The following is a 13,642-nucleotide window of genomic DNA, read 5'->3' on the forward strand; positions in this document are numbered from 1 at the left end:
CATCCAACAGCAAAGTAACCTCTCACGAATGTCCAGGGTCATAGAAAGGGGACCAGTCCCCCTACTCAGGACAGATTTAGGATGACTGTTACAAAGGAGACAGAATAAGGAGGGAGGGATTGAATCTGAGTGTCTCCTATCCCCCCAAAGCCCACTCCGTGTCCCAGATCTAAGGGGACAACACACCTCTTCAGGCTCATTCAGGGCGCAGCATCCAACCGACCTGTGATCGTCTCTCAGCCAACACTGGAGAGAGAGAGAGGGAGCAAGGGAGAGATGGACAAGGGGAGGGATGGACAGATTACGGGCAAAGGAGTGGAAAGAAAGACACGAGCCAACCAACAAAGAGGAAGAAATAGATATAAACACAAAAGGGGAAAGAAGCAACAGAGAAGGGAGAGGTGGATGGAATAGAGCAGGGGGACGGGGACAGAAGGACCCAGAAAAGCACTGGGCGGGGGGGAGTTGGATCATAGAACGGGTCTCCAGACCGCCCCTCTCCTCCACGCCCCCTCCTCCCTTGGAAGGCACAGAACCTCACCTGCTACAAACCCGATCATCCGAGGATGGGGCTGAGTAACAACTGTGACCTTTCACCTTCACCACGAAGGACTCCCGGGGCCTGTTGACCAACCACGGGCAGCACTGCTCGAAGCAGACCCTAAAGGTGCAGTTTCCGCACTTCTGGGTCCTGCCCAAGGGTACCACAGCATCGTCATAGCAACAGTCCTGCCGGGGGTCGTAGAACTGGTCCCCACATCGCTCGTGTGACTGGCACAGCAACAGCTGAGGGCCTGTGGGGGACACTGGAGGAAACAGAGATGATGTTGCCCCAGCAGCAGGATGGGCAAGTCCTGGGCTGGGGTCTTCTGGGAGCGGCACCCCACCCCCCAGCGTCCACGTCCCTCCTGGGCTCACCTGGGGCACCGTGTGAGCAGGGGAGCAAAAGGATGCAGACAGCAGCCAAGACAGCTGTGAGAGATAAAAGGGATGACGTGTGGCAGATGGGGCAGCCACTGGAGCTCAGCCTGGAGGAGGGAAGGTCCCAGGGGGTGTCTGTCCTGACCGAGGCTCGGGGAAAGGTTAGAGGCAGACCTGTGTTAGGTGTCTGGGGATTATGGGTCTGTGGAAGTTGAGAGGAGGCAGGCGGGACTCAGAGAAATGGGTTTGGGGTTCTGAGGGATGTGGGTGTTCCCCTGGGAGGGAAGAGTTCGGAGCAGGAGGCTCAGCTGGGGTCAGGCGCTAAAGGCAGCTGAGCTGACACTGGTGTCGTGTTGCATCCATGACCAATATTAAAATTTAGACGCCGGGATTTGGGGTGGGAGCCTGTCATAATGTATGGCATTGGGCATGAGTTTGGAAATTGATCAGAGACATGGATGGGGCTGCTCTTGATCTTCCCAAGTGGTTCAGGGCTAATAAACACTCCTGCCAATGCAGGAAGCACGGGTTCGATCCCTGGGTCAGGAAGATCCCCTGGAGAAGGGAATGGCAACCCAATCCTGTATTCTTGCCTGGAGAATCCCATGAACAGAGGAGCCTGGCGGGCTACAGTCCATGGGGTCCCAAAGAGCTGGACATGACTGAGCAACTGAGCAGGCATGCATGCCCTTGGGGATGTGGAAGGGGTACCGCTATAATGGAGTCACTTGTCTGGCTGGGGGCTAGGGGGGAGGAGTAATGGACTGAGGCGAGGATGGGATCGAGGCTGATTTTGGATTTGGGCTCGAAGAGAGTCAGGATTTGGTCCTTCTTACCCAGGATGCAGCGTCGTGGAGTCATGGCTCTGGGTTGGCTGCGGTGGAGTGGAAGGAAGTGTGGCAGACCCAGCAGGTAGTTTTATACCGCACCCACCCCCCCACCTTCCCCAAAAAGGAGCGCATGCTGTCATCAGCTCTCCTGTCTTCCTGCCAGACCTGCAGAGACACGCTGGGCCCCTGGGGCAGCAACAGGTTTCAGATGTGAGCTTGGTCACGTCACTGTCGAACATAATGTCAATCCTTTGAGAGCCAGGAGGAGACCGATGGGACCCCCTCCTCCCCTCCCCACCAGAGCCTCCCTCTCACCCCCCACACTGCGGCCTCTTTTGCAAACAGGGATCCTTGGGTCCTTCCCACTCTCCCAGGATGAATCCACCCACCAGCTTTTCCATCAGATCCTCTAAGTCTTCTACTTTCTGGACTTTTTAAAATAATTTTATTTATTTATTTTTGGCGATACTGGGTCTTCGTTGCTGCATGTGGGTTTTTCTCTAGTTGAGGGGAGCAGGGGCTGCTCTCTAGTTGCGGGGCGCAGGCTTCTCATTGCAGTGGCTTCCCTTCTTGCCGAGCACAGGCACTCAGGCTTCAGGAGTTGCTGCAGGTGGGCTCAGTAGCTGTGGCTGCCAGGCTCTAGAGCACAGTCTCAATAGCTGTGATGCACGGGCTTTGTTGCTCTGCAGCAGGTGGGGACTTCTTGGATAAGGGATTGAAGCCAGGACTTCTGCATTGGCAGGAGGACTCTTTGTCACTGAGCCATCAAGGAAGCCCAACCCTTTTTTTTTAAAGTCTAGAATAGATGACAGACACATTTAAGAGCCTGGCAATAACGATTCGCTGAGAATGAGCTGAGTGGCAAGGCCTGTGTTAGACAGGTTGCTGCGGGTGCAGTGATTACTCAGTAGCATCGTAGAGGGTTACAGACCATCTTAAGGCCATGATGACTCAGAGAGGTCAGCTTTGGGTAAAAATTCAGTGGCTATGGGAGCCCAGATTAGGGTGGGAGGTCGTGAGATGCCTTGAGTGTTCAGGGAGGGATTCCTGGAAGAGGGGATATGTGAGCTAATATTTCAAGGATGAGGCTGAACTGTATTTTAGGAAGGCGGAGCCCCAGAGAGAATGGAAGGCGGATGAGGGAGCTGCAGTGAGTGGGAGGGGGGGCAGGGTCAGGCCCTCGTGAGTGTCGAGGATTCAGGACTTTATCCTTAGTGCACTGGGCACCGAGTCCATGTCCTGAGCATGGAAGGAGAGTATTCAGATCTGTGTCTACGAATATCCCAGCAGGTCTGCTCTGAGGAGGGTGGACAGGAAGGTTGAGACTTAAGTTAGGAGCCCAGGGAAGATCCTGCTATAGCAGAAATACATGTGCAGTGGCCAGAGCCCTAAATGTTTTCTTTTTCCCATTGATGCTCTCCAACTGTGGTGCTGGAGAAGACTCTGGGAATCCCTTGGAGAGCAAGGAGATCACACCAGTCAATCCTAAAGGAAATCAACCCTGAATATTTATTGGAGGGACTGATGCTGAGGCTAAAGCTCCAATACTTAGGCTACCTGATGCAAAGAGCCAACTCATTGGAAAAGAGCCTGATGCTGGGAAAGATTGAAGGCAGGAGGAGACATGGGTAACAGAGGATGAGGTGGTTGGATGGCATCACTGACTCGATGGACATCAGTTTGAGCAAGCTCCAGGAGATGGTGATGGACAGGGAAGCCTGGGGTGCTGCAGTCCTTGCGGTCTTAAAGAGTCGGACACGATTGAGCGACCGAACAACAACAAAAAAGGGGGCAGGGCGTAGCATGCTCCCCTCCCGTCCCACATCGCCCCTTGGAGTTTGGGGGGTTTCTGCAGTCGCTGAGTAGTTCCCAACTGTGGACTGCAACATTTTAGTAGCTTAGACAACCACTCAAGTTGGTCATCAGCTATATCACTTTTTAATTGAAGAAAATATAGATTAAGGAATGAATCAGTGTGTGCTGCAAAGAATCTTTTTTCCAGGTTCTTTTTTAAAAAAATTATTGACTTTTGTATAATACAAAGGTATATACTATAGCTGCTTTACAATATCAAGTTAGTTTCTGCTGTACAGAAAAGTGAATCAGCTGTATGTTTCCACACATCCCCTCTTTTTTGGATTTCTTTCCCATTTAGGTCACCACAGAGTTTCCTGTGTTATACAGTAGGTTCTCATTAGTTGTCTATTTTACGCACAGTATCAATAGTGTATATATGTCAGTCTCAACCTCCCAATTCATCCCACGCCCCTGCTTCCCCCTCGGGCATCCATGCATTGTTCTCTGTCTGTGTCTCTGTTTCTCCTTTGCAAATAAGATCACTTGTACCATTTTTCTAGATCCCACCCATACACGATATTTGTTTCTGTCTTTTGACTTCAATCTGTATGACAATCTTGAGACCAATCTATGTCTCATCTAATTGCACAGAATCTTATTAATTATTTCACAATTAAATGTTGTGTACTGCAGCTCGCCTTCAGGAATGTTGGAACCCATGTAATGATGTAATGTTTTCTTGTTTTCTGGCCAAGTTGCGGGTGTTGGTTAACGAAGTCATGAATGGAGGAGGCTTGAAGCAAGGGTGGATCCTCCTTTGCTGAATGCTAGTTGTCAAGTCATGTTCTACAGTTTGGAGGAGCACATTGCTCATGACCTTGATTCCATTCGCTTCCTGGAATCGCTCCAGGAGGACAGTTGCCTCTGTGAGTATCTGGGGTGCTGTAGATGCCTGGATAGCAGCCAGGATGCGGCAGAAGACATGTTTTCTAGGGCAGGGTTAGGGTTCTGTTTCTGAAGAGAGACGAGCCCAGACCTCACTCCTGGGCCTGGAGCTGAGTCACTGAAGAGCAGGAGAGTGAAAGGAGATCAGCACAGAGGTGGGGAGCCTGGCTGCTGCCTGAAGAGCAGCGCCAGTTCTGAGATCTGTAGACACTTGCGTGCGTGTTCAGTCATTTCAGCTGTGTCCCCCTCTTCTTGATCACATGGACTGAAGCCCACCAGGCTCCTCTGTCCATGGGGTTCTCCAGGCAAGCACACTGGAGTGGGTTGCCATGCCCTCCTCCAGGGGATCTTCCCAACCCTGGGAATCCACAGCCATTAACTCAGCAGCACAGAGGCTTTGGGATAAGATAACCCTGGGTTCACATCTTGCCTCAGCCCCTTCTCGAGGTACCAAAAAAGCCTTTGCAAAAACTTCTGTCCCATCCTACCACCAGCCTCCTCAGAGAGCCCCATTCTACTGTGCCCGCCGTGAGAACTCACTGTCTGGGATGGCTCTGTCTTCTGCATATGTGTGTGTGTGTGTGTGTGTGTGTGTGTGCTCAGTCATGTTTGACTCTTTGTGACCCCATGGACTGTAACCCTCCAGGCTCCTCTGTCCATGGGATTCTCCAGGCAAGAATACTAAGTGGGCTGCCATTTCCTCCTCTGGGGATCTTCCCAACCCAGGGATCAAACCCATGTCTCCTTACAGTAGCAAGAAAATTCTTTACCACTGAGACACATGGGAAGTCACCTTCCATATCAGAGCCTAGATCTGTGAAAGGGGATCTGGCCTGGGTTGACCGAAGCCATCTCTAGGTGTTGGGACCTGCCTCTACTTATGGCTAGAGAAAGTTCTAGCTGTCTTGGCAACAAGTGTAAGATCCTGACTTCAAACAACTCTTTGTTTCATTCTCTCATTCTGTTTCTTGAATCCAAGCAAGACACTGACCCAAGGTCCCACTGCTGGTCAGTGACTCAGGCTGGACTAGATCCCAGGTCTCCTGAACCCCAGTGCAGGGGCCACTGGACATCCCTGGCCCAGCCCATCTAGGAAGGACAAGCAGCCTCTGCTCATAGACCACCACCCTGGGGAAGACCCAGGTTAACGATCCCACGTGTCCTGGCTGGGGCTGGCAGAGCTGGCTCCTTGGGTGTGATACCAGGGGTTTGCTGTCAGTTCCTGCTCTCACCAATTCCCTACTGGCTTCCCCACTGCCCCAGGAATAAATAGACTAGGTCTTCCTCCTGGCAGTATCTGGGTATTATTTCCATCTGGCCTTAGGGAGCCTCTCCCAGGAAACAGGCAGGAATGAGGTAGACTTTCAAGTGTATGGAAGGAATGTCAGGTATGCAGGAGGAGGGGCTGGGGCTCCCCAGAACCACGAGGTTCCTCCTCTGCTGGCTGATGGGGAGGCTGTGCCCTCCTTTGCACAACCCTATCCCTGGGATCACACAAACAGATCCCCGCTCCCTGCAACGTGACTTCAGGTGACCAAAGAATGGATGGTCTGGCTTGACCCAGCTCTGGTTGGATCCTCCAAATGATATAGTCGATTAAGAGCTTATGTGTCTTAGGAGTGGCTGGAGGAAGAGGCTCTAGGCTGTGTCTCCTTGCATTGATCCAGGATCCAGATACTCTCGTTTCTGCTCAGTGGCTTGTTGGCACCTCAGAGCTGTCGCCTAAACTCACGGTTGCTGCTGGGGAAACACCTGGTGACTCCATGACTGTGATGCACAGGGCTTCAAGTACATCCAGAACCCCAGCTGCCAGGGCTTGTGGGAAAGGCGGACTGATGCTTCCCAGCCTCTGCAGGCAAGGAGGCCCTCAGTGAAGGGCGATGGTGCCAAGTGTCCTTCCTACACATTCCTCATGGTTCCCCATTGCCCTGGGCTTATTATAACTCCGTGTGTGTGTGTGTGTGTGTGTGTGTGTGTGTGTGTGAGTTGCTTAGTTATGCCCGATTCTTTGTGACCACATGGACTGTAGCCCGCCAGGCTCGTCTGTCCATGGGGTTCTCCAGGCAAAAATTCTGGAGTGGGCTGCCATTTCCTCCTTCAGGGGATCTTCCCAACCCAGGGATCAAACCCATGTCTCCTACATTAGCAAGAAAATTCTTTACCACTGAGACACATGGGAAGTCACCTTCCATATCAGAGCCTAGATCTGTGAGAGGGGATCTGGCCTGGGTTGACCGAAGCCATCTCTAGGTGTTGGGACCTGCCTCTACTTATGGCTAGAGAAAGTTCTAGCTGTCTTGGCAACAAGTGTAAGATCCTGACTTCAAACAACTCTTTGTTTCATTCTCTCATTCTGTTTCTTGAATCCAAGCAAGACACTGACCCAAGGTCCCACTGCTGGTCAGTGACTCAGGCTGGACTAGATCCCAGGTCTCCTGAACCCCAGTGCAGGGGCCACTTGGACATCCCTGGCCCAGCCCATCTAGGAAGGACAAGCAACCTCTGCTCATAGACCACCACCCTGAGGAAAACCCAGGTTAACGATCCCACGTGTCCTGGCTGGGGCTGGCAGAGCTGGCTAGGGCTGGCAAAGCTGGCTCCTTGGGTGTGATACCAGGGGTTTGCTGTCAGTTCCTGCTCTCACCAATTCCCTACTGGCTTCCCCACTGCCCCAGGAATAAATAGACTAGGTCTTCCTCCTGGCAGTATCTGGGTGTTATTTCCATCTGGCCTTAGGGAGCCTCTCCCAGGAAACAGGCAGGAATGAGGTAGACTTTCAAGTGTATGGAAGGAATGTCAGGTATGCCGGAGGAGGGGCTGGGGCTCCCCAGAACCACGAGGTTCCTCCTCTGCTGGCTGATGGGGAGGCTGTGCCCTCCTTTGCACAACCCTATCCCTGGGATCACACAAACAGATCCCCGCTCCCTGCAACGTGACTTCAGGTGACCAAAGAATGGATGGTCTGGCTTGACCCAGCCCTGGTTGGATCCTCCAAATGATATAGTCGATTAAGAGCTTATGTGTCTTAGGAGTGGCTGGAGGAAGAGGCCCTAGGCTGTGTCTCCTTGCATTGATCCAGGATCCAGATACTCTCGTTTCTGCTCAGTGACTAGTTGGCACCTCAGAACTGTTGCCTAAACTCACGGTTGCTGCTGGGGAAACACCTGGTGACTCCATGACTGTGATGCACAGGGCTTCAAGTACATCCAGAACCCCAGCTGCCAGGGCTTGTGGGAAAGGCGGACTGATGCTTCCCAGCCTCTGCAGGCAAGGAGGCCCTCAGTGAAGGACGATGGTGCCAAGTGTCCTTCCTACATATTCCTCATGGTTCCCCATTGCCCTCGGCTTATTGTAAGTCCATGTGTGTCTGTGTGTGTGTGTGTGAGTTGCTTAGTTATGCCCGATTCTTTGTGACCACATGGACTGTAGCCCGCCAGGCTACATGGGGTTCTCCAGGCAAGAAAACTGGAGTGAGTTGCCATGCCCTCCTCCAGAGGATCTCCCCAACTCTGGGAATCCACAAGCCATTGACTCAACAGCACTGAGACTTTGGGATAAGATAACCCTGGGTTCATGTCTTGCCTCAGCCCCTTCTTGAGGTACCGAAAAAGCCCTTGCAAAAACTTCTGCCCCATCCTACCACCAGCCTCCTCAGAGAGCCCCATTCTACTGTGCCCACCATAAGAACTCACTGTCTGGCATGGTTCTGTCTTCTGCATGTGTGTGTGTGTGTGTGTGTGCGTGCACGCTCAGTCGTGTTTGACTCTTTGTGACGCCATGGACTGTAACCCTCCAGGCTCCTCTGTCCATGGGATTCTCCAGGCAAGAATACTGGAGTGGGCTGCCATTTCCTCCTCCAGGGGATCTTCCCAACCCAGGGATCAAGCCCCAGTCTCCTGCATTGCAGGCAGATCCTTTACCGTCAGAGTCACCAGGGCAGCCTTATTACAACCCAGATGTCTCCCAACGACTCAACAGCTATGTCCTCAGTTGTATGCCTCACCACTCTCTTCCCCCCTTTTGTGTGTCCCCTACACCCCCAAGTTCCGTGGTTCATACATGATGGTTTCGGCCAGACCCTCTCCCCACTCTCTTCACGTGCCTTCCATTCACCCCCCCCCCCCCAGATTTCAGTTTAAACGCCACCCTCCTGAGATGTCCCTCAATTCAGAGGATGAGGTCTGTAACATCATGACATCCTGATAACACCTTGGACATCGTCTCCTGAGCACTTTTCAGTTTTTTGTGGCTTTGTTGTCAAGAAAGACACTTGAGAATCAGGCCTCGTTGTGCCTCAGTGAGAAGGGAATGAGTTTCGTCTGGAACCAAACAGATCAAGGGTTTCAGATTGAGGTAAACCACACCAGCCTTCACCCTGCATGAGCAGGTGGCAATCTAAATCACACTGTGAAGTGAAGCTACTCAGGGGAAGTATCGTTCCAGCAACAGAACTAACGAGAGATTGGTCAGCACCGGTGTTGTGGACAGTTCCTTGTGTTCCCTGGACTGACAACATCTGCATTCAAATGTTTTTACTTTTCATTTTTTAGAGAATTAAGTGTACTTATTTTTGGCCATGCTGGATCTTCACTGCTGCTTGGACTTTTCTCTAGTTGTGGTGAACTAATCTCATGGTGGATTCTCTTGTTGCAGAACACAGGCTTTAGGCCTCTTGGGCTTCAGCGGTTGTGGCCCCTGGGCTCTAGAGCACAAGTCCAATAGTTGCGGTGCACGGATTTAGTTGCTCCAAGGCAGGTGGGATCTTCCCAGACCAGGGATCAAACCTGTGTCTCCTGCCTTGGCAGGTGGGTTCTTTACCACTGAGCCACCAGAGAAGCCCTTGATTTTCAGTTACAATTCTATATATATTCTGGAGACTACCTTTCAGATCTTTATTAGATTTGCGATTTGCAAATATTTTCTCCTATTCTGTGAGTTGCATTTTCACTTTCTCGACAGTATCCTTTGATACACAGAATTTTAAACTTTTTTAAAAGCCCAATATAGCCTGTATCTTTTTTTTTCTTTGCCTGTTTGCTTTTTGTGTCATGTCTAAGAAACGATTTTCAAATCCAAGGCCATGAACATTTACTCTGTTGTTTCTTCTAAGACTTTTCTAGTTTTAACTCTTCCATTTAGGGTTTTTTAAAAGATGATTTTAATTTTATTTTTTACTTTTGCCTGTGCTGGGCTTCATTGCTGCGGGGGCTTTTTCTCTAGTTGTGATGAGTGGGGGCTACTCTTCTTTGCAGCGTGTGGGTGTCTCATTGCATTGGCTTCTCTTGTGGAGCACAGGCTGTAGGTCCATGGGCTTCGGTAGATGCAGTGTGTGGGCTCTAGGGTGTTTGAGCTTCAGTAGTTTTGATTCCTGGGCTCAGTAGTTTTGGCTCATGGGCTCTAGAGCACAGGTTCAGTAGCTGTGGTGAACAGGCTTAATTGTTCCATGATATGTGGGATCTTCCCAGACCAGGGATCGAACTTGTGTCCTCTGCATTGGCAGGGAGATTCTTCTTCACTGGGCCACCAGGAAAGCTTTTTAAAGTTTTTAAAGTGAAGACAAAATTCATGGAAGATAGGAGAGTGTGCACAGCAGAGAATCTTCACAAATACTTGGTAATCATGTATTTTTGGACTGTGTGTAACTCACATAACAATGCAATATCTATTTTTCCCAGTGAGTCACATAGATTAATAAATACACAAGAGATTGGAAAGACTCCAGGCACAGGCTTGCCTGCTGCTTTCCAAAGATCCGGTGACTTGCTATCCCACTGTGTCTTTCAAAAAAATGGGCTCAGCACTCACGTCGTCCAGCCCAGGTGTTTGGCACCCAGTCCGGTAGGCTTGGCACCCAGCGTGGTGTTTCTACCAGAAAGAGGGTTGAGGTTGGTGTGGACATGGGCCAGTTCCCAAGAGAAGCCAATTGCCCAGGGCGGGCTTGGAGTTGGCATCTCTCGGGAGTGAGGAGCCAGTCCTGCCCCCATCCGGAGTTCAGAGCCTGGCCTCTCTGGGTGGCTGAGTCAGTTCCTGGGTGGACAAGTGAGAAGAGATTAGGGCAGTGGGGGTGGTTCTGAGAGGCTGTCCTCAGGGAGGCTGTGGGGGGCCCGACCAGGGCTCCATAGACACGGAAGATACCAGCCCCCAAAGTGATGAGGCTTTGGAGTCAGAGAGCCCGGGGTTTGAACTTCTACAGATAGACCATTTACAGGCAACGCCTCGCATGAGAGGACTCAGTTTCTCCTGTTGGACTCTGACAGTTTTTTAAAAAAAATAACAATTTTATTTATTTATTGGCTGGGCTGGGTTCTTCGTTGCTGCGTGGGCTCCTCTCTAGCTGTGGCGAGCGGGGGTTGCTCTCTAGTTTCAGCGCTCAGGCTTCTCATTGCGGTGTCTTCTCTTGTTTCGGAGCCCAGGCTCTAACCTGGGAGGGCTTCTGTAGTTGTGGTTCCTGGGCTCCCGAGCACTGGCTTAATAATTGCGGCACCTGGGCTTAATTGCTCTATGGCCTGTGGGATCTTCGTGACCCAGGGATCGAACTTGCGTCTCCTGCATTGGCAGGCAGATCCTTTACGGCTGAGTCACCAGGGAAGTCCAAGCAGCTTTTTATTTTTATTTTATTTTGTTGAAGTATAGTTGATTTACAATGTTGTGTTCATTTCTGCTGTAGAGCCAAGTGATTCATTGTACATATACATACATTCTTTTTCGTATTTTTTTCATTATGATTTATCACAGGATATTGGATATAGTTCCCTGTGCTATACGGCAGGGCCTTGTTGCTTATCCATCCCGTACATGCGAATCTGCATCTGGTAACCCCAAACTCCCACGTCTGTTCTCTATGTTTGTGTGACTCTGACAGCTTTTGAGCTTCACCTCACTCACCTCGAAGCCATTTCTGGGGAGACCATGTTCTCCTTCTCTTGGGGTCAGAAGGAAAGTCACACCCTCAACCCCAGTCCACATTCAAGAACCTCACTCTGGAGCTTCCCTGGTGGTTCAGTGGTAAAGAATCCACCTGCTAATGCAGTGGACACAGGTTCCATCTCTGATCCGGGAAGGTTCCACATGCCTGGGAGCAACTAAGTCCGTGGGCCACAACTATTGAGCCTCTGCTCTGGGGCCAGCGACTCGCAGCTCCTGAACCCATGTGCCCTGGAGCTCATGCTCTACAACAAGAGAAACGCTGGCACAGGAACAGAGACCCAGCACAACCAGAAATAAATAAAAATTAAAAAAACAAACCTCACTCTGACCCCAGGCCCTGGACCCAAGAACGAAATCAAAGTCACCGTTCATATTTGCTTCACATGGCACTGAACCCCCTTGGGGGAGGCCTGTTGCTGTTGTCTAGGGGAAACATAAGCAATATTTTACTTACAGTGGTGCCTGAGTGTTGTTCTGTCATCCAGGACCATTCCTGGACAGTCATCGGCCCAGTGGGCAGCAGAAGCAACTGAAAGCCCACATCAACAGTCTCCAAACACAGCGACTTCCCTGGTGGTCCAGTGGTTAAAAATTCATCTGCCAATGCAGGGGACACAGGTTTGATCTCTGATCTGGAATCTGAGATCCCACATGCCCCAAGGCAGCTGAGCCTGGGCGCCACATCCGCTGAGCCTGCAAGCCCTAGAGCCTGTGCTCCACAACAAGAGAAGCCACTGCAATGAGAAGTGCATGCCCTGAAACTGCAGAGTAGCCCACACACGTTGCAACTAGAGGAAAGTCCAGGCAGCAACGAAGACCCAGCGCAATCAAAACTAAAATGAATTAAATTTAAAAAAAAATAGCAACAGTCCCCAAACAAGTTGCCTGTCATCTGGGAATGAGTCTGGGATCTCCACTGGACCTGGAGCTCCGTGAAGACAGGGACCACGGCTGCCTCATCACCACCATGGTCTTAGGTGCTCCCACTGGCAAAGGATGCTCAGAAGACCATGGGAAACAAGAGATGCTGGAAGCCTCATTGGTTGTAATCTCTCACCTCAGTTCCCTGGAACAGTTCACCGCAGACCCTGGCATGAGGGCCCACTGCAGGTCAGAGACACAGTCCTGACTGGTCCCAGACACCCTAAATCCCAACCAGGGAAACTCCATCAGGCTCAAGCCCAGCCCCTGGGAAAGTGCAAGGAGGCCCTGCGTTAAGGGATTCCTGAACAAACCCAGCAATGCTTCTGGAATGTACCGCTCATCTGCGGAGTCAGGGACTTCCCCTCAGCACCAGGGTGTAAAAAGACTGAACTTCCTCCTGGGTTGTAGGAAGTTTTATCACCATCTGGCCTCAGGGATCCCCTACTAGGGAGCAGGCAGGAACCTGGTGGAACTTCATATTTTCTGAAGCAATGTCAGGTATGCAGCATGCCCGTTAGGAGGCAAGACTGGGACTCCCCAGGGCCAGAGGGCCCCAACCTCTGGTGTCTGATCGTGCTATTTATTCTCCCTGCAGACGTCAATGTCACAAGCTGGTCCCTGCTCCATGTAACACAGGCAACCACTTGCCACACCTGATGGTCAGGCCACATCCCTTCCTGCTTCAGATATTGTGAATCAGCAGAAGCAGCGTCACAACAGAAGAAAAAAGAAGCTACTCAAATGACAAATGACGACAAATAGAAGGACTTTTCCAGTGAATGGGATCTGATCCATCTCTGGCAGGGCTGCAAGTGTTGAATCCATGTCAGAAGCCCTAGAGATGACCTGTAACACCACCTCTGAGCTAGAAACGTTAAATTTTTTTAAATTTAATTTAAAAATTTTAATTAAAAAATGTTAATTGAAGTGTCATTGATTTAGGATGTGGTGTTAGTTTCAGGTGTAATTAGTTCATTTCAAAGTGAACAGGGAACTCTATTTCCCAAGGAAGAGATTGGGGCAGGGATTTCCCTGGTGGGACAAAGGTAAAGAATCCACCTGCCAATGTAGGATGGAGAAGGAAATGGCAACCCACTCCAGTGTTCTTGCCTGGAGAATCCCGTGGACAGAGGAGCCTGGTGGGCTGCTGTCCATGGGGTCGCACAGAGTTGGACAGGACTGAAGCGACTTCGCATGCACGCATGCATTGGAGAAGGAAATGGCAACTCACTCCAGTGTTCTTGCCTGGAGAATCCCAGGGATGGAGGAGCCTGGTGGGCTGCCATCTATGGGGTCTC

The 13,642-nt window shown here is 51.0% G+C and overlaps 1 protein-coding gene across 1 annotated transcript; it reads right to left on the reverse strand.

Moving 5' to 3' along the window:
* Window positions 1-236: 236 nt before the first annotated feature.
* On the reverse strand, window positions 237-1,782 carry LOC136157523 (insulin growth factor-like family member 1). Its single transcript, XM_065919381.1, has 4 exons — window positions 1,758-1,782; window positions 919-972; window positions 542-806; window positions 237-246 (listed from the first exon to the last, which is right to left on the reverse strand). The coding sequence occupies exons 1-4, from the start codon at window positions 1,780-1,782 to the stop codon at window positions 237-239; spliced, it is 354 nt and encodes a 117-aa protein (XP_065775453.1).
* Between the last annotated feature and the right edge of the window lie 11,860 nt (window positions 1,783-13,642).

Source organism: Muntiacus reevesi, chromosome 2, assembly GCF_963930625.1.
Source record: "Muntiacus reevesi chromosome 2, mMunRee1.1, whole genome shotgun sequence".
Taxonomy (NCBI): domain Eukaryota; kingdom Metazoa; phylum Chordata; class Mammalia; order Artiodactyla; family Cervidae; genus Muntiacus; species Muntiacus reevesi.